Source organism: Ostrinia furnacalis, unplaced genomic scaffold, assembly GCF_004193835.3.
Source record: "Ostrinia furnacalis isolate ACB-3 unplaced genomic scaffold, ASM419383v2 OfSCF3159, whole genome shotgun sequence".
Taxonomy (NCBI): domain Eukaryota; kingdom Metazoa; phylum Arthropoda; class Insecta; order Lepidoptera; family Crambidae; genus Ostrinia; species Ostrinia furnacalis.
Genome location: NW_021133398.1, coordinates 22458 through 46384, shown reverse-complemented (window position 1 = coordinate 46384; position 23927 = coordinate 22458). Strand labels below are relative to the sequence as shown.

General features: G+C 40.8%; 1 protein-coding gene across 2 annotated transcripts in view; it reads right to left on the bottom strand.

Moving 5' to 3' along the window:
• Positions 1 to 22860, bottom strand: part of LOC114357468 (genetic suppressor element 1-like) — a 32511-nt gene extending 9651 nt beyond the window's left edge. The window contains exon 1 of one of the 2 annotated variants that reach the window (XM_028311083.1): positions 21809 to 22860. In XM_028311083.1, the coding sequence (XP_028166884.1) occupies positions 21809 to 21872 (64 nt within the window). In that variant the 5' untranslated portion in view covers positions 21873 to 22860. The remainder of the gene's footprint in view (positions 1 to 21808) is intronic. The other variant, XM_028311082.1, reaches the window with a different exon arrangement.
• Positions 22861 to 23927: the final 1067 nt, after the last annotated feature.

Below are 23927 nucleotides of genomic sequence, written 5' to 3'. Positions count from 1 at the left end.
AGATAATAGACATCCATAAAATATCCCTCCATACTTCGTTCCAAACTATGCTTGAACAACAAATTCAATACAGGTGTTCATAGAACTATACAAGGATTAAACGTGAAAGTAAAGCGAAAACTATGCCCAGAAGTATTCGATTAAAATTATTGGTTAAGGAGCGATGTTCAAAATAACAAAATTCATCATCGTGGGAGAATCAAACACACGAGACCCTGAAGCTTCTGACTAAGCAAGATACATATAAAAATGTGACGTTACACAGTCAACTCCGTGTTGACACGGGGTCAACTGGCGGGAATATTAATGCGTGTGCCAGAAGCCGCTGCGCATGGCTCCAATTGACCCGGGCCCGGGTTCCAGTAATTGACGAGCGCCAGGGCTGCGAGAACTTACGGTACGGGGAAGGCGAGCCTTGATCCTCAATAATGGACACTTCTGAGAATAATCTTTGAGGTTTACTTTGAAAGTGGGGCAAGGTAAGTTGATAAACGGTAAAATAATACCTGTATTTGGAGATCAGAGGTAGAATTGTGTAAAGCAATCGTAATAATTTGACAGTTCATAACGTACGATAAAGTCAGTTGAACAAAGCGTTTGACAGAATTTGATATGATTGATTCATTGAACTATCATGATCCGTGTATCATGACATTGTCAACATACAGCAGTTAAGATAATGGTGGAAAATTATACGACTTTTCCGACATTAGCGAGTGATGTGGCTCATCTAGACTGTTGCCAAAGTAAAACAAAATTTCAGCTCAAATTGGAAACCGGGAAGTGGGTCAATTTTAAGTTGCAAGATTTGCTGACACTAGACATGTGAAGGTAAATAAAAGCTTGTAAAAAAGACTTTTTCCTATGTTTGCTTCGTCTTGAGTGACATTCATTGAACTATTATAACCATATCGTCAACATACACGTCGTTAATCTCCGGTCGGCGTCGTGTAAGCTGTGAGCAGGCTCAATTGGCGGGTCTCGGGCCCTGGGGCGCCCGATTGACCCGCGTCCACGTGACTCATTCCGCTTTAGCCATTATGTACGGTTAGCGCACAAATTGACAAGTGGATCATAAAAATAAAAGACTTATGCACGGTGAGCGCACAAATTGACAAGTGGATCATGAAAATAAAAGAATCATGCGTTTATTTGACATTACGAGTAGAGTTAAATTGATCATTCAGCGTATTTCTATTGATCTATTATGAATTAGAATTAGACTCTGAAGAAAAGCGCTTATTGCTTGGGGAAAACTTGGGTGGGAGAATTTCTTTGACCTAACCATGAGATAAAAAATAATGCCCGCTTAGTAAAATATTGTCCCAGGAAAATGGAGTAACCTGTATCCCGCGCGAGTAGAGCTAAAGGTTAGGTTAACCGATGACTTGGCGCTTTACCTTAGAGGCTTTGTTTTATGCGAACAAACCAGATGTACTGGATCACGATATTTACCTGAAACAAACAAATACATTTCATTAGTTCTAATACTCTTTTGTTGTATCTACTATAACCTTAACAATAATGCCTATCACGCAGACTTATGATAAAATCTCTTAATGAAGTAATAAAAACCTGCTATTTTTGGAGTCGATTAAAAACCTTCTAAGTCGGGAATTTATTTAAAACGATTGCGTCACGGATTTTTAAGGATTCCGTCAGAAGGCGTGTGCTCTCACAAAGAGGGAAAGTAAGTACATGGCTTCCTCGGAAACGTGCGAACTTTAGTTGTTTATGTTTAACCTTTGAAATCTATAAAGACGTGGTGGCGCTGGCAGTTTATTTTACAAAATCAAATTCAATTCAAATTCTTTGTAAGGCCCTTTCAGGGCACCTAAAGACGTCTGAATATAGTTTGCCGTAAGTACGTACCACTGCGCCGCTTCGGGTCCCGAAGTTCGGGACAACATCAATACGTTTCATCAATAAAATTTAAACCTGTTCTGAGACAAATAAATACTTTCTATTTCTACTTATCATCAAATACAAATAACTGAGGCAGACTTTGACAGGCTTCAACTAAAATAGAGAAACAGACACGGGTCTCAACGCGACTTTTTTATATGAGTTACATAATGTTTTATTTATAAATGACAACCACTAGACCCAATAAAGCTGGTGCTAACCAAAATATTTGCCAAACCAGTGTATATTCAGTAAAATCTGTTAAAGGCCTGTAAGTTCATGGCGACATAGGTCCCTACCCGTCTCATCTGCATATCCCAACAAACAATATTGGAGCTGGGCGTGTTGATGCACGTATGTGCACACAAACCCGACTCTACGTCCAATGTCCGATCTAATATCGGTGGAACTAGAAAATTTTGTGTCAGTAAAGGACTAAGCAAAAGCTCGCTGTTGTATTTTGAGCGGTATCTTCGACAGATTCGTTCGTTCGTTTCAGTCGAAAGACGTCCACTGCTGGACAAAGGCCTCCCCCAAGGATTTCCACGAAGACCGATCCTGCGCCGCTCGCACCCAGGCACCTCCCGCGACCTGCACCAGATCGTCGGACCACCTAGTGGGAGGCCTGCCCACGCTACGTCTTCCATTTTTTCGACAGATTGCATCCAGTCTATTTAAAATTCATTCATTTTAGAGTGAAATCGTTTAATTTCTACCTAGATTACTTGAAAGCTCGGTTACAGCTCGCTAATTAGTACCCGCCTTAAGATAAGGCGCTTAGGTTTGGATTAGCGATAGCTTAACGATTTAGATAGGTTATACACATCTGCACAATTCAAAATCAAAATAAAAAATCGTCAAAACAATATACCAACCCCACTCTGCGACCCTCCATCATCGGTTAGAAGACGTGGTATGCTAATGGGAACATGGCAGTTACTTTAAGAAAGAAACCTACTCGATCAAAATTTAGGCGGTCTAATTGTCAGGAAGCAATCTCTTCTACCTAGGTAAACGATAGAAAGATTGAAAGAAAGAAAGAAACATTTATTACGATGAACATCACTTATACATGACAGAGAATGTATACAGAAAAAAAAGACACAAATAGCACATAAATATTACAAGGAAATAAAAAGTGAACTGAGCAGTGCTATCCTGTCGCAACAGCGATGCCCATCGCAATGGGACTCCACTCAGCATATGCCGTGGCCCACGGTGGGGAAGGCCACGACGCTGGTTCATTGCACGGTGTTAAAGTCAAAGTCAAAGTCAACATTTCAAAGTCAAAATTTCTTTATTTGTTTAGACTAATAAATAGTTCTTACAAATCGTCATATGCTCTTAAGGAGCCTCTACATGTCTCATAATCTTTTTACCCTACCAGCGCTTCGAGACCAACATTTGGCAAGTGCTGAGAAGAAGCGCCGCAACAAACTCAGTCACCACTGTCTGCCGGTTAATAAATAAATAGAAATAGTAGTAGTAGGTACATTCGATTCAGGAGCAGTTCACTGAATTTACCATGCATTCTTGTATGGTGTATCATAAGAATGGGTATACAAGATTGCGTGGTATATTAAACAAGGTAGTGACGTGCTAATATCTAGACTTACATATTAAGGTACTAGTAGAAATGACTCGCATACATAAATTTGAATAACTTGGATTGACTTGACTTGGATTGTTACATGAGCATTCAACAGTGCGTAGCAACCAGCAATGCCTAGTGTCTACGCTTCATCTGCATAACCCAACAAACAACGTTAAAGCGCTGTCCCCGCTTGTCCTGTGTTAGTCGCTACGCACACTCAAATGTAAATTCGATTCGTTATTGATAGAGACGGGGTTTTACATTAGCGTAGAGCTTAAGATGTGTACTATGAAATTAAGGCAAAATGATTATGTTCGTTTAGCTCAAGAAATGCCACTTGAAACAGGCTGCTGATTGGTCTAAATTGTCAGATACTTCACACAATTTTTTCTACAAATACCAATTATTAAGAGGAGAATGAAAATTCAACCCACTGCCATCATGGTAGAAGAGACGCTGTCGCATTTTTAAAGAGATTCATTTGATGATTTCTGTCCTGCAGTGACGGAGCAAAGCTACGTTTTAGACAATAAGCGTCAAAAAGAGAGTTCACAACTCCACATACACCAGTTTATAATAATAATAAACTAACTGTAAAACTGAACATTACCTACAGTTTGTCGGCCGTTTGGTAGTGGTTTAGAGCGGACTACTATGCCGAGAGGTCCCGGGTTCGATTCCCGGCCGGGCAGAAATTGAAATGATGAATTTTAATTTCTGTGACGGGTCTGGGTGTTACTATGTATAATATGTATGTATTTAAAAAAAAAAGTATATAAGTAGTATATCCGTTAAGCTAGCACCCATAACACAAGCATTAAGTTGCTTACTTTGGGGCTAGCTGGCGCTGTGTGAAATTGTCCAAAGATTTAAGTTGACAAAGTTCCGACAGGCGTGATCCCCGCTGTCGCCGAGCCGCGGCTCTAGTTCTACCCTCAAACTCCACGTCCAAGTTGGGAGCCGGCTGTCAAATACCCGGCAAACAGCCAGGGCTGCTGTGCTGCCGCCGGGTCAGACAGGGTTCCAGGTTCTTAATTATACATTGACATTATTATTACCATAATGTCATGAACCAGTGCTTAAAAGAGAGCCCATAACTAGTAGAGAGAGTATAAAAGCCTAACTGGCAAACTGTTATAAACGAACATTACAACAACAGTTGACAAAGTTCCGACAGGCGTGATCCCCGCTGTCGCCGAACCGCGGCTGTACTTCTACCCTCAAACTCCACGTCCAAGTTGGGAGCCGGCTGTCAATTATCCGGCAAACAGCCAGGGCTGTCCTCGCCGGGTCAGATAGGGTTCCGTAGTGTTAATTTAATACATTGACTTTATGACTTTGAAAATATGTTCTATGAATATTATGTTTACTTATCAATGGTTACTGCCTAGTGGTTAAAAACCATATTGGAATGGTACGGAGGTTTTGCATTAAATTTCGCCATATAGCATTGATAGAGCCATGTGAGAATGACTATTTTATTATAGAAAATGTTTACTCTTCTCTAACATGACTAATAAATTGCCCTGTGCCTTGCTGTGGGATTTATAAGCTTACTTTGCCAAAAAAAGAGTTGATATAAAATTGGCAATACCTAATTATTTCAGCTTTTATTTGCAAACAAACAAATGTAACTATTTTTAAGAACAGAACATATTATTATTACATACTCTAAATAATCATAAACATTATAATCACCAACTCTAGCACAAGCACAGACTACACATAGCCCGTTCCCTCCGCTCGGAAGACGAAGTGAGCAGGGTTACTCCGAAAAACGTTACTCACAGTTTCGAATCTAGCCATCCCTCTCACTGCCAGCATGAGCGACGGTGACAGATACCCGAAACAACGTTTTGGAGTAGCCCTCCAGCGATGCAATTATTTCGGTCTGAAGGGCTAATGCCGATCGCAAAGAGTCATTGACGGGGCCCTCGTCAATTAGGCACACAATCCCTTGTATTGGCAGGAGAGGCTGCGATTGTAAATTTATAGATCGTACAGTCACGAGAGAAAATATTTCGTATTTTTCATTCTAATTTAATCTTTACAACGTTGGAATAATTTACGTAAGAATTGTGCTCGTGACTTCTATTTAAAGGTAAAGGGCGTAGAAGGTGAAGCAATATACTTATGTTAGGTAATACATATTCAGTATTTTAGGCATTTGTTCTGCTTTCACTAAAGTATCGATATTAGATTTGGTGAAGGCTTTGGGATTGGGAATCGCTATAGAATAAGATTGAACTCGTTTGAATAGGCTTAGATTCAGGACTGTGATTGGTTGAATTATTTATTTCAGAATAAGGCCAAAAAGCAAAGCCATGAAGATTATCAAACTACCTACTTTAAGCGAACATTATTTACTTGTTGAAACAGATGTTCATTAACAAATCTCATTAATACTACTCATATTAATTCATCATAGATGTGAGATCATTTCACGGACCTTTACTCTTAAACCACTCCATCGGGTTTAATTAAACGCCTCCTTAGAGGCAGCCCTAATCAGGGTTGTCACCGAAGCGGCGAGCGTAATCAATTCAGTCTGAAGCACTAATTTGGGGAGCGAGAAGGCATCCCTCGCGGCTCATAGACTAAATTACGCAGAGGTGACAACTCACTAACTAAATATGCCTAATAATGTCGTAATTAGTATCTCATTGGGAAAACTAACACCACAAATTGACAAATAGTAAGATATTAGTTTAATTTAAATTAATTTGTAACTATGTCAGTGCTTCTGGACAATAATGTAGGCCCATACGTAGTTCGTAGAATCGTGACAACATAGTGGAGAAGTCACAATCATTCTTGAAGCACGTAATAGATGGTTCCTTACTCATCAATGAGGGTCAGAAAATGAAGTTATATCTTGGTTATGAGTTGAGAAGGGGAGTTGTCAAATCCGTCCCGTAAATCAAAATATTTTATGTATGTTACATAAATCTACTATTATTATGTGGACGGCTAAGCAAGAAGGAACAAAAGAAAGAAGAAAGAAAGAAAGAGGCTGACAATAATGACCAAGTTTCTTGCACTGCTTCTTCTCAGCACTGGCCCATTTATTGTTCCGAATCAGGGGTAGGTTAGGTAAGGTTAAACGCCTACTTGCAAAAATAAATTAGTTATATGAGTTTTTCAAAGAATTCATTTAGTTCAAACTATTAACTCTACATTCCTTCTTATCTTTATACGCAGGTTTACATTTCGCTTCGAAAAGTAGATAAGGATACCATTTTGCGCCCGCGCGCTTATAGCTTTTAGCTAGAAGATACATGGTATGTACTTTAGTTCAATACCAAAATCATAGACTATACTCTACTCATTCACATTGCATTACAATAATTGTTTTTATTGATATGACTAAAGAAGCATGTTCTTGTATGAGTTATTAAATTATCTAAAATCGTAGAAGAAAAACCGAAATAACCGAAAAACCCGGATTTATAACTGACAAAAACCGAGTTCCAAATTGTGTCGGTTATCCGGTTTTTCGGTTATCCGGTTAACCGGTTTGCATGCCCTAGTAGACACAGTACCTACATAAATAAATTACACCCTTCTGTCTGCAACATTAGTATTTTACCTACCGTAATTATTCGCTATCTCTGTCTAGGCCGGCTAATTGGTTGATCGAATCGCCATTGTTCGGCACTACGCACGTTGGCGAATAGTTAGGTTAGATTACAATAAACTGTAATACAGTACGCTTAGTCTGACCCAGGCTACTACAAGTGTGTCAGTAGTGGAATTCCGGAAATCGTACAATTACAGACAACACCTAAAAGATGTGTAAAGCATTTCTATGTAATGTTGTTACGAATGGTATGACACTTGTAAAATGTACGACGTTTGGTTCGTGAAAGAGCTGACATCCTTATTTTTTTCTGTTACTTGTAAATGCTCTAGCAGTCGAGCCTATTCACCTATAGACCACGAGCTATGTCAACGAATTATAATAAGTATTTCTTAGAAACCAGCGCTCACATTTCTTTTCTCCCAATGAGATCTTTTGTTATGACCTATCTCCTACATATCCTACTTATCCTAAAACAAAATCTCATGCAAATCAAATAAATTTTCCTTAAAATTGAGGACAAGCAAATAAGCACGAGCTCGGATTCTGAATTTATCTTAGGAATGAATAAGTATCTGGATTCTGGATTCTGGAACTATGGAGAAACATCGAATATTGTTACGCAGGTCTGCTGACAACCCGATCCAGTGGACATGTCTGGCTAGGGTTCAACAAATCAATGTTTTGATGTACGCACTCCATTGTCGTCTGTAATGCCTGTGTAATAACGTCTACTTTGTTTTTAGTGGGATATTGGATTCTACGATTAGTGAAATGGATATTTGTATTCACGAACACAGACTTTTTTGCTTAGCTTTGTGTATTTTTTCATCAGTAATTAGATTAGTACTTTCTCAACTCAGAGAAATTACATGTTTAATTTTATAAAAATTAGGCGTGATGTATTCCATGAACTAATGACGGCACAAATTGCATTAATATCAGTTTCATGTAAAGCAAAGCTATTTAAAACAAATATTACAGTAACTAAGTAAAAGGCGCTATAAACATTTAATTATTCACAAAGACCATGACATTTCTCAATTCACTGAAACATTAATTAACAAAATTTTAATAGAAGAATACGCATTTATGAAATCCAATATTATACGCTAACTGTTCTGATTCCACGTAAAATCCCACTCAGTTCAATAGACACAAAATAATATGAGTTTTTCTACAAACAGCAGGTACGTTTCTATCAAAGGTTTTCTGAGAAATTTTCAGTTGTTTTTGTTTTGAGCATAAATTCACATAATTACAATTCCGAGGGACGTAGGTAATTAGTTCAAATCACAATACAGAACATGCACTATGTTTTATAAAAAATACTAATATACTAATTTGAGAACAATGACAAATAGTAGATTCTGTTCAGGATTTTTTCCAAAACAGTATTGAAAGCATCACGATACAACGATACGCTATCCTTTCGTATAGAATCTACGAGTATATTATACGTATGGACGTTGCTATGGATGGATCGTTCCATACACGGGTCCCTTAAGCTAACATCCCTGTGAAACTTTTCAGCCGCCATCCAAACACTGTATATTTATTAGACTCGAATTAAATCACATCCACGTGTGGTACTCAAGCGTTCAGCTTTATAGTTTTATGCGTTTTTTAACGGCTCCAGAGCTGAGGGGTTCTAAATATATCGCCGCACGTGTCGTCCAGTAATATTGGAAATAGAAGAGGATCCGCTTGTTTATGGACGTATAAGATCCCCCCGGCCAATAAAAACATCGGCTTAGTAAATTGATTTAGTTTCGACATAAATCGGACGGAACGGTTTTGGAGTTGTCGCAGGAGCTAAAATATGGCTCATCCTCTTTTGGATATGGTTAATCATCTAAAAATGCATGAGAATCCAATATACTCCCAAAGAAGGTAAACACTAACAATGAAAGCAATCCAATTTCTAACCACTTTCCTGATTGGAGCTGGCCTTTTCAAAAGATGCCTATAACCCACAGAGCATGGAATCGTCGACAATTCCATGCTCTGTGCTATAACTAATTGATATCTGTTTCAGCAATGGTGGTAGAACATTATGTGGCCAAAACAAAACAGATTATGAAGAGATGAAGTAAACTGAACTAAATGAAAACAGGACTATTCCCACCTCTCGTTCCCACCACTGCAACTCCTGTGTAGCCAGGATCTACAGCTTGACCGCCATAAAAACCCAACCAATGAAGGTCAAGTTTGTCGCGGGGGAAAGTTAAACTGAACTAAATGAAAGCCTGCCGAATATAACTGAAGGTGATGCTAACCGGTCGACAGTCAGGCCAATCATTGATGCGTTATATTGAATAATGTAAAGTATGCTGAGCATTACCAATGCATGCGGTTCGGCTATCGATCGCTTAATTGACACCCAGCTGCTGGGGTGGACGCGGTGAATATTGTATGGCGGTAAGTGTGCAAATAGATGTACGTGCGTAGTCGGACTGTGGTCTGTGAGACCACGGTGAGGGTCTGGTAAGGTATAAGTATATTCGGTTTCTACATGATAGATGATGAAGTTAATGACAAGAGGTACACTCACGCGGCTTCGTACAAAACTCAATTAGACGGTACACAACACTAATGACCTATGGTTGCGGACATATGAATCATGTGTTGGTGGTCAGGCAGTAGATGTAGACCATGGCTACAAAGGAGTTGTGGTAGTGTAAACAAGAGTTTGGAATAGTTCTGTATAGTATGGAGCAGCCCGAAACAGCATCAATGCTTCCGATGACTTTGCAAACTGAACTTTCACAGTCAAAGCTTATATTCGCTCTTTGTCGTTAAGCTTACCTAATTGTGATCGATATTTCCTATATCGATACCCATTTAGAGTATAAATAAGAAGATTCTGCGAATCCCAATCCTACACACAAGCTACATCCCAACTAATATTATAAATGCGAAAGTAACTCTGTCTGTCTGTCTGTCTGTCTGTCTGTCTGTCTGTTACGCTTTCCCGCTTAAACCTCGCAACCGATTTTGATGAAATTTGGCACAGAGATAGTTTGAGTCCCGGGAAAGAACATAGGATAGTTTTTATCCCGGTTTTTGAAACAGGGACGCGCGCGATAAAGTTTTTCTGTGACAGACAAAATTCCACGCGGGCGAAGCCGCGGGCGGAAAGCTAGTAATATAATATTTGGCGAAATGAAATCGACTTCGGTGGCTTTTACGGGAACTTTTCTGTGAATCGTACTTTCTCGGAAATACGGCTTAGCATTCCGTCTACCACGACACCAATTTTAAGACAAAAATTATATTTTGTGGAATGGCAGTGACGCCTTAAATAAGTTTTGTAGGCGAAAATTATTTAATTTAGGTTCTGAGAACTACTTATCATAAATATGTATTAGTGTTTACAAAGCCTGTAAATATGGCGCAGACATCTCTTCATACCGTTTTCAAATACATGGCGCCCATAGATTAGGTAATACAATATTTGGATTTTTCAAATAAGTTCCAGAACAAGTTATTGAATAGGTATAAATTGCAGCGACCGATCGGCCGCTACCAACCGGGCGATGTGGTAGTCATTGGGGGAGGCCTATGATCAGCAGTCTACGTCATGTGGCTGAAATGATGATGACCGATCATCCGCATAGTATACTTTAGTCATTTGTAAGCAATAGTAACAGTACTTGTTGTCAAGTGTAGCAAAGGCCTAAAGATCGGTAATAAGAACGCTGAAGCGGGTGAAACGGCTATGAGCCAGCACGCAACCTGTATGATGCGGGGATGGGGTAGCGGCCGAGTCGGCGCAGTAGGAGCGCAGCTTTATGTGTGGCGCAAGGCACAAGCGTTTAACGCAGAGAAGTTTCTCTTGGAATCTATTTTTCTCTGACTTTTTTCAGTTGCAGGTCCAGTGACAGTTGAACTCCCTACTGGGACAAACTTGCCCTTCCCTGTTTGGGTTTATATTCTGTAGAGGTGGGGGAATAGTTTTGCTCTGTTCCAAGAAAAGGGGGCTTAATTCATACTTGCTTCCACTAATGAAAGTGACAGGTATTTTAAATAGTCAGGTGGTAAATCCCAAATCCCAATAGAACTTTATCTATCAGGTACAGCTGTGCATCATAATATAAGAGACGCTGCATTATTTCGTAACAGATCACTGTATCACATCCAGTTTTGTCCTATCAGAATCCCTTCCTCGCATTGTTCGCACGCATCACTATTCCACACGTTGCTGTGATATAAAAGAACCAAGCAATTTCAATCTCTCTCCCTTCCAAACAACCACCATTTTGCATCCGCGTTCGTTCCTCACTCGCGGCCCTGCGGCTATCGCCCGCTGCACCTGTTGACGCTGCCTACGCGCCTCTCGACTCTCGGAGTAATGTCTATCGATTTCTGGATTTCGGTACATCATCCTCGGCAGAATCGGGAATTCGAATGTGTTGTCTTTATGCGTTGCGGATAGTTTGATCTGCAATGAATACTAGCCAGAACTTAGTCACTCGTGTAAGATTTTGTGATTAGATGAGACCCATTTTCTTGTTAAATAATAACGTAAGGAGAGTTCACTAAAGTGCCTATATACTATATGCTGTAGTAAAACACCCTTTCCGCCCATCTAATGCCCTACATCAAACTCCCGAAATTGCGTAACATCAACAGTACCTAAACAAACTGAATTCCAGCTTGATTGTGTAAGCGACAAATATTCATTACGGTACAACGAAACCACACGTCAGCAAACAGTCGTATAATTAGGCAATAAATCACAATAAGGACCCTCTGCGGTTATTGCTCTACGGGGCACGCCACTCTGTTACCAACTTCATTGGGATCAAGGCGATTACGAACAGTAATCGGACACCCCTCGCCACTTCGGGAGCGAGCCCGCTCGGCGCCAGAACGCAACATGTATCCTGTGAAGCGAACAATCACCAGCTCTACCAGACCTACCTCACCCCCCGCGGGCACGGTTCAAACAGAGTACGGAGGGTGGGCGGACCATCGACGGAGAGCTCCCTGTAAGCTGGCCGAATACCAAGCTACTTGGGACCTTACGGTTCGCATTGAATCAATTTCTACTTGGCCGCCTCACGTTTCGGTCGCGAAGAGGAAAAGTGGCTTTTCCACGCTTTAATATAAAGTGTAATTTACTCCGACACGGATTTCTCGGAGATTCCCCGGTTGTTTGTTGAGGTAATACGTGATTTGTGGCGCTGATGGTAAAGTCGATTTTTGCGCGGGGGCGTGGGGGGTGTATGTTGTAGCCTCGGGGCAATACGGCGTATTTTGATATGTTTCCCGGGATCAATTTGGGAGAGGATTTGGAAGCGATAATCCTAGCGACAGCCGGCGTTGTCTCGTCAACTTTTAATTAAAGTTAGCGGAGTTTGCGCTCGAATCCTGTTATAATACAATTATGGGGCGGCTGTAGAGCTATGCCTGCTCTAGCTAGGCGGGAGCGGAGTATGTGCTAGTGTTGGTGTATCATCGTTATCGACGTTTCGCGGAAAAGCGTACGGAGAGTGTGTGGGAGGACGTAGACATAGACGGTAGGGGTTAATGAGGCTTAAGGGTCAATGGACAAACGAGGGCATAATTTTAGCACGCTCCTTTTTGTTTCGTTACAGCTTATCATGATAGAAAACCGAAATTAAAGCTAAAAGTTTTAAAAGACGTTCTACTAGAATCATGAATATTTCCCAGATCGAAGATATACCAAACAACGAAGTCATTGTTTACTTATTTACAAAATGTTCTTATTCATTAAAACCCTGAGACAAAGCGGCCAATTCATAAATTAGCATAAAGCGAAACAGGGGCTTTAAATTTAATTAAAGAATTGAGCCAGCCCTGAATGAACAACATCTAGCCAAGAATATGAGCGAAAACGCAGAAGGCTCACTTAAAAGGCAATATAAATATAGACCTTTCTTATCTTTGAAATCCAATAATTCAGCCCACATGGCACCAAATCAGTTTTTTTATACGCTCGCAAAATGTGGCGGGCAAAACTCATTTTTTTTCACGAAAATTACAGGCGCAAGGTCGACATGACACGTCTAATGTGCAGTTGTTTATTAACGCAAAAACACACTCAAAGGGTCCATGCAAAACTATTGACATAAGGCTTGATTGCTTGAGCATCATCCAGACATCCAGATTTTGCTCGAGCTTTAGAAGTTTCACCTGTAGGTATAACTTGAGCATGACAAAGTGAACTTACCCCTCCTATTTATTCTATGTTCTCGTGTTTACGAGCGTAAGGTACAAAGGTGAGACCTGCCTCGTTGTGGCAAGGTTCAAAGTCGAACGCGCGCCGTTCATTAAACGGAGGTTAATTATTGGGGCTCGTCGGATTGGCGACGAGGATTCTTTTGCTAATTACTTATTTCTCGACTTGTTTCGCTTTTTACTTTTCTTTGGGGGTGTTAAGACTAATTAGTAAACAAGACGGGACCAGGGAAAATAAATTCTTATTCATTATTTTTAGAAAGACTTTTTCTTGATTCTACAAATCCATTCATTTAAAAACATGACCATGATTATTAAGAAGAGGTAAGATACTTTAATCTAGCTCACTTTAAAAAATGAGTGAAATAGATACCAAATTTGGTTTTGCTAGTATTGTAGATGATTTCAGAACGGTATATTATTAACAATTTATAAAACAGATTTTATTGTCATTACCTTTATTCCTTTTGACTCCATAAGTGTTTGAAAGGTTCCTCTTATCGTCAGTACTTCAGTATTGATCTAAGAGTTCGTATTCGTTCTTAAACCAGATATACAAGATAAAATATCGAATTAACCATCCCTAAACTAACAAAGAACGCCCACACGTCATATACAAACATAGCAAAAACCTTTCTCCATTATCCAATAGGCAATCTCTTCGACATTAGCGCCACTTAGACGCGAATGGGCAAATTATTTATTCTCTCGCCGTGCGGATACCGTAACGGGGCCACAGCCAGGAGACAACGGCCAGCACAGACTGTTGAAGCTGGGTAAGCAGTGGATTACCAGAAAAGCCATTAACTGTATTAATGCAACAACATACACGCAATAAAGTATAGGAGAAGTGTAGACGACACTCTAAGGGAAGAATTTTTTTACTTTGTGACAACAACGTACTCAAGGCTGAGTAAATAGTGGATCATAAGAAAAACTATTAACTGTAGAAATGGGTTGGCAACGAAAGCTTCGAAAATTAATACTATAGAATAATTGTTAACCTAGTAGGTATATTAGTGTCCATAATGTCACATAGAAGATCATTACCATCATGGATGGACAACAGATTCTACACGTAAAAAATAACCCTCGTTACTAATAAAGAGTTGTTCTTTGTAAGGAAATGTCAGTTTAAAGTACTGTTCAACAGGTGTGTAACTTTTTATTAGTAAGGGGGTAAATAATTGTTTTATTATACTTATCGTTGTATCATTTAAATCGACTCACAAATATGGAATGGCTGTTCTATTTCCACTCTGGCTGAACGAGCGAGACAAAAAAGAAATCCCGAGATGTGACTAACAAGCTCGGCGCAAACTTCTGCCCCCTCCCCCCACCCCGGGGTAAGAGCGGGGGTGGGTATTTTTTATATCGCCGCCGACGATCCGCGGATAAGGACATCCGTGCCATTTTATACGGTTATCCGGACGTGGGGGCACCACGCTGCGGCCGGATGCCGGATAAAAATAGCATGTCATTGATCCGAGTTCCGTTTTCACGTCGATTAACGTTGCTATGTGATGCTATCGATAAATGTCGATGTATCATGAAGGATGTAGGTTTCTTATCTCTCTCGAGGTGAGCATACAGAAAATTAAGCAATATGTGATTGAATTATATGTTAGAAAAAGATGGATTTAAAACTGGCTGTCTGTAAGTCTTCATGTTGTATTATGTTTCCCTAGAAAGGCGAAACTGTCAGGAGCAAAAAGGCTAGTGCCCGTTATCACCATCAATCCTTAATTTTTAAGTGGCCCCTAAGAAAACAAAATCCCTGATAAGTGTTACCATAGGGGTCACTTGAAAATTAGTGATTGATAATGAAAACGGGCATAGGTTCTTATTTAGAAATGACACTCAAAAGACTCAAACAAAGAGCATGTGCCTGTGACTTCAATGCTAAGAACCACAAGCTTGAATGTATTCTTGAGTCACATTTACACTTGAGTGATACAGGATTCTGTCCCGATCCATCCAGTGGTCATGGCCACCGCCGGCTCCATCTGTCGGCATTACGGGGATCATTCCGGCGGCCGCCACTCGACACTTTATCACAGCATTACGCCGAACATAAACCGGCGGGGGACGCGCGGACCCAATCCGGGATACCAATTATGTTCGCTGATCACCTTCGGTTGAATGATGTTAGCGAGTTTGGGTCTGATAAATTCTGTTAAACACTCCCTGGCCGCAGGGTGTTTTGTTCGTTGTATGAAATGAAGTTCAATAATGAAATACATATTATCCGTCGTCTATAGTCTGTCTTGAGTGAAGATTCTCATACTTGAGTATCGTATTGAGACAAAGCGAACAAGATTTCATTCATTAAGAGTTACTTTGTAGGATTTTCTAATTTTCATATTCCTCTCCAATGGACAAGCTTATCACAAAATAATACGAATATATTCAGAAATTACATAGCTCGAAGAGCTGATGGCCGCTGGGGCAGGAAAGTTCTTGAGTGGCGACCACGAGCTGGAAGACGTAGCGTGGGCAGGCCTCCCACTAGGTGGACCGACGATCTGGTGAAGGTCGCGGGAAGTACCTGGATGCAAGCGGCGCAGGACCGGTCTTTGTGGAAATCCTTGGGGGAGGCCTTTGTCCAGCAGTGGACGTCTTTCGGCTGAAACGACGACGACGACGATTCAGAAATTAAACTGAATGTGAGACAAGAACGAGGAGAGGAGTTTATTTATCGTTCACCATAATAAAAGCAGAAACAAAAAGTCGTCAATCAACAGAAAATAAAGTACCACCGACAGAAAGTCGTCAAAACACGATCAATCGCGACAAATTCCCGGAGCCCCCGGGACGCCGGAATATTTAAGGGGGCGCGGGACCCCGCCGCTCGAGGTCGGGGCTAATTTCGTCGTCGCCTTTTAACTTCGCATTAAGACCAACTAGATTTCAACTTTTTCGGCGAGAAAAAAGTTCAGACTTTATATTTAGGACGTTATAAATGAATTTCGCCATTATGGTTTAGAAATGTTGTACGCTTTCAAGATTTTCTAAAGAAAGGACGAGTCATTCATAAATGGAAATTAATCACAACTTTAGTGAGTTTTAATTTTGATTGCTGACGTTGTACCTAACTAAATCAAATACTAGCAATACCTACTCAATTTCTTTGCTAGCATAACGTGTCAATTATTTTCCGAAAACAGTTAACTGAAAATATCTCAAGCTGACGTGTCAATTATTTTCCAAAACAGTTAACTGAAAATATCTCAAGTTGTGATTTACAATCAGACGATCTTCTATAGAACAGATTAGGCAGTGTGTTAATTATCATATCATAGGATATGTCAGCACCAAGTCTAACAGCAAGTAAATAAAAATATCGTCCATAAAAATTCGTCCGGTCCGATAAACATCGCCGCGGAAATTGGCAACATTATCGGCAATAAATAATCTGCGGGTAGGCGTCGCGGCGATCGGTGCCGGCGGCCGCTTCCGGCGTCCCGGCGCGTCCCGCCGCGGCGTGCCACTTCCCGCAGACAGCCGTGTAAGGCAGGAAACACGGGGGTTACATGAAAAATCTCCACGTTTTCTAAATTAAAGGTCTTATTCAACCTTAAGGTCCAGTAACAGGTTTTGGGATTTTCCAAGTCGGCAAAAGAGCTGAGCTAGAGATAGGAGGTAGCCAGAGGATATTCTTCAAAAGTAGATAGACACATCTAACGTCCTCTAAGATTCAGTAAAAGTCACTAGACTGAACAAGCTTCACTCAATCTTCTGAAAGGAGACTCATCTATGAAGCGTTTGTAAATGATTCAGCTTCAAGAGCACTAAAGCTCGTATTACGAAATTAAATCACAACGTACTTCATTCAAGCATTAGATTCAAGCCTGTATCAATATTTGAACCTCATAGGCTTTTAAACCTATTCTGGAGTGTATAATCCCTTTGGCTGTTTATAAAAAAATGAAATAACATTAGACAGAATTCGTTATTGGCTGTACGTATCTATTATTTAGTGTTTGATGTAATATTATAAGCAAGGTCAACCACCGTACGACCACACGTGTCTAATATCTACCTCCCCCGCTATCGTCTACTCCTCGTACCAATCCACCCAAAGCACCGGCCGTATATCCCTGCGCGCGCAGCCTCGTGCGACAAGGGATCCGCGCGCCCGGGGACCGTCCCGGTACTCCCGAGTCCCGGTAATTGGAAAACAATCTGTTCATTGTTGTACCGATACGACGTAATTGATACCAGGAACCAGGAGTACAGGGAAAGAGCCCCGAGGTATTCGTTGTTAGAACACGGTTGGCGTTTCGGCGAAGTGGTTTAATTAAATTCAAGCGAAAGTACAGGAATCGCTTCAGCTTTTGGTTAAGGATTTCACCACCTTTTTGATGGCGTTTGAGTTGATATTAATTGTTAACTTAAGCAATAGTCGTTTGTATTTTAGCGATATTCCGGCCTGGGATGCGCGCCACGATATAATCTTATTGTCAATATAAGACGACAAATGAATGTATGGCTTTCCGTCAAAAATCGATAAAATTCCTCCATAAAATATAGGCTAGATGGCTAATAAATACTTGACTTTTAAAAATATCTCCACTTTCTGACAAAACAGTTCAGTAATCTGTCCTTCTTATGCATTATTCGGCTGAGATCTTTCAAAACTGTCTAGCAATTCTCAATAGAAACAGCGTCACCATACAAGACACGTGGTTTCATTAGGAAGGATGCACGCTACAGCAGATGTGTTCCGCACTTCCGTACTTACTCCTTCCACCGGCATGCATCGCAGGAACGAGCCAACGTATTACTTCTTGTTGGCGAAGCTACAACGGAAGTGATATGGATGGTATAAAAAATATATGTCATAAGCTGTAAGTGCTGTAACAGATCAATGGTTGAGAACTCTTCCGATTGTCGATCATGGCAAACTCATATTTCAATAAATCGTTTGATCTGTATTATTATGACGAATCTATAGTTACTCACTAGTATCCTGACCTGAATTACACAGAATTGTAGTCTCAATCTCAACTCAAGGTTTTGGAAATATGATCGATACACCTGATTCTCAGAATGTAAAGCACTTCGCATTTAAATTTAGGAGTAACTACGTTTACGAGACAAACTTGAAGATGGCTTCAAACACAAATAGTCTGATATAATTTTGCATGAAGCCCAAGACAAGATAAATCCACGTCGAAAATTCGATAAAAAGGTTAAATTCTATCAGTTGTAACTTCGCCGGTAAAACTAATCGGACGATTGACGTAACGACATCCATCAACCGGAGGGTCTCGTGACACGCTCGGCGGAGCGCTCCCGGCGACACCTGATCGATCTGGGATCGGGAAGAGCTGCGGTAAACTAAATGACGAGGGATCAACGTGGTTACTACATGTTAGCGTTAGAGATCAATGTCAAGAAATGGATGACAGTGGGAAGTGGTGTCGATAAATGGGTAGTTGATACCATTAAACTATTTAAAAAAACATCCCTGGAAACAGGGTTAGTTTTTAGCTTGGGGCCATTCAAATATTAAACAGGGGGGAGGGGGTTGTTCTATTCTTATTTTTTCTTATAATAGGGGGGAGGGGGTCAAAAACTAGCGAAAATAGTCTTACGTGAATGAATGGCCAAATTGTCAAATGAATTGCCCCCTTGCTGTATAGTACAATTTGTCTTAAATCTATTGTATTTGCAAATTAGTGACGTTAGATTAGAATCCTCTTTTCCAAATGTAACTCTTGCGTTTTGCCATTTCTTAATAAGTATGGACCAGTGTGTTAAGTTTACTCTATTGGTACACTAATCTATAGACGTAAAGATATCTATCTATCAAAGAGAGCCAATTGGCAGCCATGTTTGCTTCAACAAGCTGACTGACAAGCAACCACCTGACCGATCTGAAGGCAGCGACTCAGGATGTTGTGATATTAATTACTACGTCATCTCAACTGGCAAATGTAATCGGACGAGTGACGTAGCGACACCCATCACAGCGCGCCCATTCGCGGCCGTGTCTCCACGCTCTGTTGAGCAGATGTTTGTTTCAACAAGCTGACTGAAGGGCGACCACCTGACCGATCTGAAGGCAGCGACTCAGGGTGTTGTGATATTAATCACTACGTCATCCCGACTGGCAAAGGTAATCGGACGAGTGACGTACCGACATCCATCAAAGCGCGTCCATTTGCGGCCGTGTCTCCACGCTCGGCTGAGCAGCCATGTTTGCTTCAACAAGCTGACGGAAGGGCGACCACCTGACAGATCTGAAGGCAGCGACTCAGGATGTTGTGATATCAATCACTACGTCATCTCGACTGGCAAAGGTAATCGAACGAGTGACGTAGCGACATCCGTCAAAGCGCGTCCATTCGCGGCCGTGTCTCCACGCTCGGTTGAGCAGACTCCCAGAAGACAAACTGATCGATCTCAAAGTGGTAGATTGATAAAGTTGCGGAAAACAAGGGTGACATGTTTAGAAATCAACTACACGACAATTTTTTAGTTCGTAATGACGATAGATCTTATGAAAATATTGGGTCATCGTCTAAGAAATAAGGCGAATTTGTGCGATAAGCATGCCTAATTGAAAAAGAAATAGAGTTTAAGGCTTAACGTGACCGTGTAACCCAAATACACTGAGTACAGGTAGAAAATTATGTATCCCAAGAATTTCTCAGAATCTGCGAGATATTCGCGGATTCTAAGAAATTTTTGGATTAAATAATCCCTACAAATATTATAATAAAGGAAAATCCCTAAAAATATTCTATGTAGGTAAGTTATAGACTATTATTGTTCTTAGGGTGTAATGCACAACCTACACTTAATCAATGGCCTTCTTTCCAATAGACGTCTACGAGTCTAGGCTGGCAGGTGAACAAATTCCCAGACCCTTTCCCCGGCGGCCTAGTAAGTGCCGGCGGGTAAATCGAGCAGGTGACGTCACGCATCCGTTAAGGCGCCGCGCTCAATTAGCTAGGAGTGGGCGGGGCTAGGCTGGATTAGGGTCGCCACCTGTTTCCAGCTCTTCGCATGCTAACACTCTGAACTTCGTTTACCGCATGAAATGCGAATGATCTGCGATTTCGAAGTGTGAGTTATAACAGTATATGTTAAGAGAAGACAACAACAATGTTAATAGCATTGTTGTGTAATTGTGTTCCGGCAGTTAGAGGTAAGATAGCCAGTTCCTCTGTGGTTTGAGGATTCCGAGTGAAGCTCGCTTCCCTTTTCGGCCTGATCATCACTTACCAGCAGTTGAGATACAGGCCTAGAGCTTCCTCGGTGTGGATAAAAAAAAGACAAATAAAATACATTTCATGTCCCATCGCTCTAACCCAAACAAGGTAAAAAGCTGGTGACGTCACGACATTCGTTAAGACGCCGCGCTTGATTAGCTGAATGTGGGCGGGGCTAGGCCGGATTAGGGTCAAAATCAAAATCAAAATCAAAATCAAAATCAAAATCAAAATCAAAAATATTGATTCAGTTTAGACCACAAGTGGCACTTATGAACGTCAATAGAAAATAATAAAAAAAGAAAAAGGTAGCCCTTATGGGGCACTTTACATGTCTCCTTATCTTTTGGGCCCTACCAGCGCTTCGAGACAAACATATGGCAAGTGCTGAGAAGAAACGTCACCAGTTCACCACCTGTTTCCAGCTCTTTGCTCAGCTGAGCTTCATACAACGGTACGATGAAGCAGGTCACAGGTGTCAGCAAATATTCAGAGCGAAATGCTTCGTCGTTTCTGTTTTGTGATTGATCCAAAATCTACTACTCCACTACCAGTCGCAACACAGTTTTTACTTAGCGGCGGGTAGACGGAATCTGATACATTTTTCCACCCTCATGATTGCTTATTCAATGGTACTTTACTACCCTCCTTAGCCTCAATAACAAAATAATTATATGAAAGAATGGTAATAATAACACACTATGGATCTGTCTTTTTGTCAATAATACACGAAGAAATGTAACTAAAACACACCAAATAACATTTCACCTGAATACACGTACTTTAATGTATTTAATACATTAACTTCCGACAGCCCTGACGCACTCAGCAAACAGAACATTACCTGTATTCCCCGCCGATCAACTTTGAACTTTACTGCTCTCGCCTTAAACTTCACATTCGAGCACCGCACTCAGCGCTAAGTGCCCACGTTATAAAAGTGGAAGAGGTGATAACTTGACTTTAGGTAGGTATTTTATTACTCCTAAAATATACTGTCAGGTCATGTTTACTTAAAAGCGCAAGCTTTAAGTAGGTACTATCTATTTCGTATAAAATATAATGATATGAGTACCTATAAATACTTAAATGTTTGTAAAAAGAAGGAAAAACGCATCAACAGCAGCGTTGCCTGCATTTTGAATGTGATTTATTTGTGAGCTTTGTGTTCAGAAAAAAGAAGGGAACTCTTTTTAAGGACCTCAGAGACCTCACGTCCTTTCTCACAATTCATAACCTTGCATTGGTACTAGGAAAAATAATAAACACAAATATAAGACTACATAAACATTGCATTACCTGGCGCATTCGGGAAGTACGTCGACCCGACGCTCATCGTCGGGTGCGGTCCCCGATATTCCATGGTCACTACACACTGCGCATCACTAGTCCATCGACACCGTCACTGCACATCACTACGCGGCACTGCGCGCGCGCAACACTCGCCACCCAGTCAGGTGACACGGCACAACACTAGCGCTAAACGCATTTTAGTATTTTACGTCTCCGTTGACATATTTTATTCACTGTTTTTACGTCCGACACTCAATTTCTCATCACTGTGCTAAATTTTATGGTATTCTGCAGATAAAAATATTATTAAGACTTTATACCCTATTGATAGATGTAATAAATACATTTGCATCGTTTTAGTCAAGCATTAAATCCGTCTAGTGATGCGCACGCTCGCTCATCGACATCGATATCGCATTGTGCGTCGCATCATCAGCCGACTGATGTATCGGCTGTCGAGCGCCGCCCATTCGACGTCGCTCGTCGCGGTTACTGAACCAGTGGACGGGAATACATCCGCGATTGAATGCCATTGCGATGTCTTGAGAGATAAGCATTAAAGAGCTTTTATGTGCCTATAGAAAATTTCAATATTTAAGACTGTCGTTTATCGTCTCAATCGACCGTCACGAATTACTATTTTATTCAGTCAACCAGATTATTTTTGCGAAAACAATAACAATTGTTTATGCATGTTTAAAATGGTTTACGAGTATGTTAAAGCTGAACATTTTACCGTTTTTGCACGCCATATAAATTCAATCACAGTTTTCCACAGCAATGTTTGTGGGATCGATGAAACATAAACCCACAAACGTTTCCGCGCTTTAAGTGCTACAATGCCAAAGCCCATAGTCTCTATAAATTAACAGTAGGCAAACAACAATGGGAACGGAGAAAAGCCTTGACGATGGCTTAACGATTTTTTAATGGCTCCGACTGGCACTGCGGCTCACTCGCCCGCGGAAACTTGACCGTGGTTTTATTAGGGAACTATGACAACCTCGAGGTTGTGGCCTGCCAACTCATGGTACCGTATCACATAAAACTAGGACGATGCAACTTTTAAAAGTATTCACTGGAATTTGAAGCAATTTCTCCAGTATCAAGTAAACAGTGCCGACTTGAATAAGGTTGAATTATCATGTGATGGGCACAAACTGGGAACCTTCATCTTCCTGGTTGAATCAACCAGACGTCATAAAGAAAATTGTGCCTCAAATAGCAAGATGAACCTTGCCGTAAAGTACATATTCATCCAAGTTGAAAACTGCCACGGTATAAAAACTTGAGATCAAGGAAAACCTGCTTGAAAGGTTACACGTATACACACGTACCCTGAACCCATAGCATAAGTAATCGTCTGAAATGTTTTCATTCATGTTCTGTTGAATTTTCCGGGAGAGCGGGCGCGTCTCTCGGGCCAGTACGTAATGAAAAACGTCGTCATATTTTTAATTTCCTTCCAATAAAGCGTTTGTTTCCTCGAGCGAGCGAGAGACAACACGCTGCAGTTAATCTCGACGATGCGATCGCAAATACAGACAGTTCGTTTCAAATCGAAAAGATTTCTGCTGATAGTTTTTCAACTGTTTGTTTTATCGGATACGTTTAGAACGTTTGGTGAAATTGACTCCAATTTTCTCACTAAAGAAAATCGCTTTCAATTCGGCACATAGTTTTTAGAGATACCTACAATACCTACTATATTTCTGATTAAAACCCATGTCTTTTTTATTTGGATTTCAGTCCGCGTTTGACCTCCATCTCACTCGATGTTATGTGATGATGGGATCTAAGGCCCTGCTCATTGAATTCCTATTCACTCAAGTCTGTAAGGCTTTATTTCCTTTGCATTCAGACTGACTCTATGTAATTTGAAAACGGAATTTACATGCAAGCTGAATGTGTTTGGTCATTTTGAACATTTGCCATCAAATAACCTTACAGTAGCGACATGATTCGTGCAAATCTCTGCACATCGCAACCACCACACAACACCTCTCCGTGACGTCATTAAAGCCGGTTGCAAGAAGCAATAAACTAATAGCACGAGCCACCGCATTACCCGGCATACCCGGTAACGCAACAGGCTCCCAGTCACCCCCCACTTGGGGTGGGGAGG